The sequence below is a fragment of the Hydra vulgaris genome, chromosome 15, assembly GCF_038396675.1.
Source record: "Hydra vulgaris chromosome 15, alternate assembly HydraT2T_AEP".
NCBI classification, from domain to species: Eukaryota; Metazoa; Cnidaria; class Hydrozoa; order Anthoathecata; family Hydridae; genus Hydra; species Hydra vulgaris.
The window spans coordinates 52055677-52060331 of NC_088934.1; the positions used below are offsets into that span (position 1 = coordinate 52055677).

At 27.0% G+C, this 4655-nt stretch overlaps 1 protein-coding gene across 1 annotated transcript; it reads right to left on the minus strand.

Annotated features, from left to right (window-relative positions):
- Positions 1–2153: 2153 nt before the first annotated feature.
- LOC100201425 (uncharacterized) lies at positions 2154–3843 on the minus strand. The gene is made up of 2 exons (XM_065820617.1): positions 3352–3843; positions 2154–2760 (listed from the first exon to the last, which is right to left on the minus strand). Exons 1-2 carry the CDS (start codon positions 3806–3808, stop codon positions 2246–2248), a joined length of 972 nt encoding a protein of 323 aa, XP_065676689.1. The 5' UTR covers positions 3809–3843; the 3' UTR covers positions 2154–2245.
- Positions 3844–4655: the final 812 nt, after the last annotated feature.

Here is a 4655-nt window from a genome sequence, read left to right on the forward strand (position 1 = left end):
TGTATAAATGAAAAGTATATGTATTTAAGACAAGATTGGTTTAAGACCTTTTTAGCTTTATACAGTATACCAATATTTTTAGAAACCTTATTCTCAACAACACTTATATGTTCTCTCCATGTAACATTTTCATCGAGTATTACGCCCAAAAACTTTGACGAAATTTCCCTTTTTATTATATTTTTATCAATAAAAAGATTTGGAAGTTTAAGTGGAATATTTTCTTTTTTATAAACACGATGGAATAATGTGTATTTAGTTTTAGTAATGTTTAAAGATAATTTATTGGCTTTAAACCATTGGGTTAGGTTATCAAGTTCTTTGTTAACTGTTAAAAATAAAATATTAATGTCTTCATGAGAATAAAACAAATTCGTATCATCGGCGAATAAAGTTGTGTTTAAAATATTAGAAAATTTATATAAGTCATTGACATAAATTAGAAACAAAAGGGGCCCTAGAACTGATCCCTGGGGAATACTGCATGTAATAATCATATTATCCGTTTTACCACCATCGTAAGAAATATATTGCTTCCTATTAGACAAGTAACTTTTAAACCAAACCAAGTTAGAATTTTTGATGCCATAGAACTCGAGTTTGGACAAAAGAATTAAATGATCGACAGTATCAAAGGCTTTACTTAGATCTATGAAAACACCTAAAGTATATTTTTTTTCATTGAAACCTTTAAATATATCGTGGACAAGATGTAAGATTGCGTAATCAGTAGAATGACCAGATTTAAAACCAAATTGTTTATTGTACAAAATATTATTTTGGATTAAGAAAGAATAGAGTCTATTATACATAATTCGTTCAAAAACTTTTGAAATACATGTAAGAACAGAGATCGGCCTATAATTAGTAACGTCACTAGGATCGCCTGATTTGAAAATAGGGACCACCCTAGCAATTTTTATTTTTTCTGGTAAAACTTATCATTTATTTATATATATTTATTTAAAAAAAAATAATATTTTTTCAAATTTCAAAAACTCATTTATTGTTTTTTTTGCTTGGCATACCTTTTTCCATTATATATATATATATATATATATATATATATATATATATATATATATATATATATATATATATATATATATATATATATATATATATATATATATTTATAAGGGAAAAGTATACAAAAGGTTGGTTTAGAAAAGACCTACAAAGATCCATATTTTTACGGGTCCAGTCAGCTAGTTTATTTAATTACAATTAAAAAGTTTGGTTAAGGATATATGCTTCCAATATTTTTTTCTTTTTTAAAAAACGTTAAGGTTTTACAATAAATTGTGTAGGCATAAACTGCCTGTCAACCTAGTTATATAATACTTGACAACTACAGAGTTTGTATAACTAATAGAAAATAAAATGTGGATTAGTCGTAGAGAAGCCATTCATTTTTTAGATAATTGTCTAGAAGCAGCTTAAATGTCATTAGGAAGAGAAAATATGTAGATGTTATAAAAAATGCACGCCCACCGCCTAACTTAATTAAGTTACATATAAAAGAATACTGCCTATGTTACACTGTTATTCATTAATTGTTTACATATATTATGTTTAGTGATAAATTATTAAAAATAATTGAATTATTGTAATTTAAAGTATTTACGGGTTTACACAGGTAAATGTTATAATTTAAAGCTATTTGTATACAATATAACTACATATTGATACTAATTGAATGATTTATTTTTGTTTTGTTTTTTTAATTAATTTAAATAGTTTTATTTAATTTATAAAATAATTTATTTTAATTTAAAGCTTTTAGGATTGGTTTCCATTCTTGATTCATGGTATTTGCAAAGGACGGATCTCCAACTGCAAAAACAAATACTGATTCAAATCAAACGCGAAAAACTAGGTGAGGAACCATAACCTGCATCAGCTAGTCCTGGCTAATAAGATTCTTTTAGCTTACTAATTAAATATAAAAATTTATTTTATTACCGGTATTAGAATTAAAAAGTATGGTTATGGATATTGTGCATTAAACATTTACGCTTAGAGTGCACGATCATCTAAAATATGCAAATAAAAGTTTCACTTTAAAAATGCCCGTTTAAATTCTTAAAATATGGAAACAATTTACATATAAAAATAGGATACAGAAGATAAAAGAAAATACTTTTTAAACATTTTAAAGTTGGTAGCAATTATTTAAAAAAATAAACTTCAAACAAAGAAACTACGAACTAAGATTGAAACTACAAACAATAAAGTTTCATATTTAACCCATAAAGTTTTTTATATTTATTTTATTTAGATCGTTTGCCACGTTGACAACCTCTTCATCGACATAGTCAACCAATATGAAGTTTACAGTTTTCTTCTGTCTCGATGTTCCTGTATAGCAACCTGATGTCCCTTGGCGTATAAATGGTTTCACTAAAGCAGCTAAATCGTCATTACACAAGCCCCATGTTAAATACAAATCATACCTTACAAAAAAATGCCCAAACGTTTCCCTTTCGCATCGGTTCTCTCCCATTTCTTCTATTAGTTCTTTTGCATCACTCTGTGTTGCACCATGTTTGCTTGTCCAGGTAAAGCCAACATCATGTTCGTTGATATAATTAGATTTGTCAGCAATGTTATTGGTTAATTTTTGTGCCATGATAATATATATTCTTTTATTGTCTAAGATTGATTGTCCTAGAGTTGCATATTTGTTTGTTTGAATCGCTAATTCCCCAGCTTTTGGAGCACCCCATAAATCTAAAATCTGTTTCATAACTGCAGGTCCTGAGTGAAAGAGATAAAAGATTATATAAAAGTTATTTAATATCTAATTCTGTACATATATATATTATAATTTATCGGTGAATATAAATTCACTTAAGAATAGTACAAAAAAACATTTTATTAATTTTTTGCTTTCTTGTTTCGGACAGTTACGGCCAAAACTATAGGATTTTTTGTTCCCAGACTCCAATAATTGCAAGTTATTGGATTTTTATTTGAAGAAAGCGTTAAATAAAAATTTAAAGAAAATACTTGAGCTTAATTACTTTGTACTGTCTTGCAAAACGGTTTATATATAAAAATTAAAATATTTAGCTGTAAAATAAAAAAAAATTATATATATATATGTATATATATATATATATATATATATATATATATATATATATATATATATATATATATATATATATATATATATATATATATATATATATATATATATATATATATATATATATATATATATATATGTAAATTGAATAATACTTCTATGCGAATACTAAACTTACAAATAAAAAGTAGGCGTCATTGTGTATTTAAAAAATTAGAAATTAAGTTGGAATAAAATTTTTAATGAATCCTGGTTACCTGCTTTTTCAGGGTCAGTTGCGTCGCGATTAAAATGAAGAACAACTACGTCGTTTCTATTTTTGTTCATCCAATTGTTTATCTGTTCAAGAATTGCTTTTATAGACCCGCCGAAAGCGCGCTGATGACACGTCCAAGGACTTTCTGGTTTGTAGAAGGTATCCCAACAAACATCAATGTCAAAGTATCTAACGCCAAGATCAAGTTGACCGGTAATGCTCAGTCGTTGATTTTTGTAAGCACAACTCAATGCCGGTACTCTAACAACTTTATGATAATATAAAAACCCGTTAAATCCGGCACCAGAATTGTGACTTCCTGCCAGGGTAACTTGATCAATTCGTAAATTGCAAAGCTCTTTCATTCCATTACATATTTGATTTTGAACAGGAAAAATATAAGGAACTAAAAAAATAAACTGAAACCATTTGAAGGCCATGATATAATTAAGTTTCATGTTACGATAACGCTTCAATTTATCTGCTAAGGTTAGTTAAATATTTTTCTTTTTTATCTTTATATTAATTTCAAATGAAAAAAATGTTTGTATAACTGAGCTATTGTTTGTATAACTGAGCAATTGTTGGCAACTGAAAATTTAAACTGTTTCAAAAAGAAGTCAAAGGAACTAAAAAATCTTATTTCTATAGATCCGTTATTTCAAACCAATCAAATAGAATTATTAAAACAAAATAAAAATAATACTTATTTATTAGTTTCAAATTTTAAGAAGTTTAAATTGATTAATCTGAGATGTTTATTATTCTGAGATAAAAACTTTTATTATAGTTCTAAAACATTGAACTGCGTTGAACCCTGTTGACAAGATCTATGCAAGTGCACTTAAAAACGAACTGGAAAAAAACATTTGTGCCACTAATAACAACGTTCAGGAAATAAATTACTACGAATGAATCTATGGCTATAAACAAATGTATGTCCGCTATACAAAAAATAACAAAAAAAAAACTAAAAATCATTTATTACAGAACATAACCGATACTAACGTCTTCTCCGTGCAAGGTGTCTAAATGTATAACACCCAGCTAGCTTACATACGTCAGGCTAATGTGTGTACAATCATCGCCAACGCCGGTTGTTTTTCCACTCGACTAAAAACAGCTTGCACAGTTTCATCCAAAAGAATTTAAAAACATCGCAAAAGACGTTAAATCTAAATCTAATGTATATAAAGGTGAATTTCCACAAGGAAAAGTTTCCACAAAACAAAGCGGAAAAAAAAGACATCCAATCATGTAACAAAAAATGTAAGATTTTACGCATTTTTAAGCTCCATGATTAGA

Bases quoted from the DNA above. Each gene is read 5' to 3' on its own strand.
- LOC100201425 (XM_065820617.1), bottom strand. From the start codon at position 3,808: ATGAAACTTAATTATATCATGGCCTTCAAATGGTTTCAGTTTATTTTT. The intron at 2,761-3,351 runs GTAACCAGGATT...TCTTTCACTCAG, and splicing joins AACTGACCCTGAAAAAGCAG to GACCTGCAGTTATGAAACAG.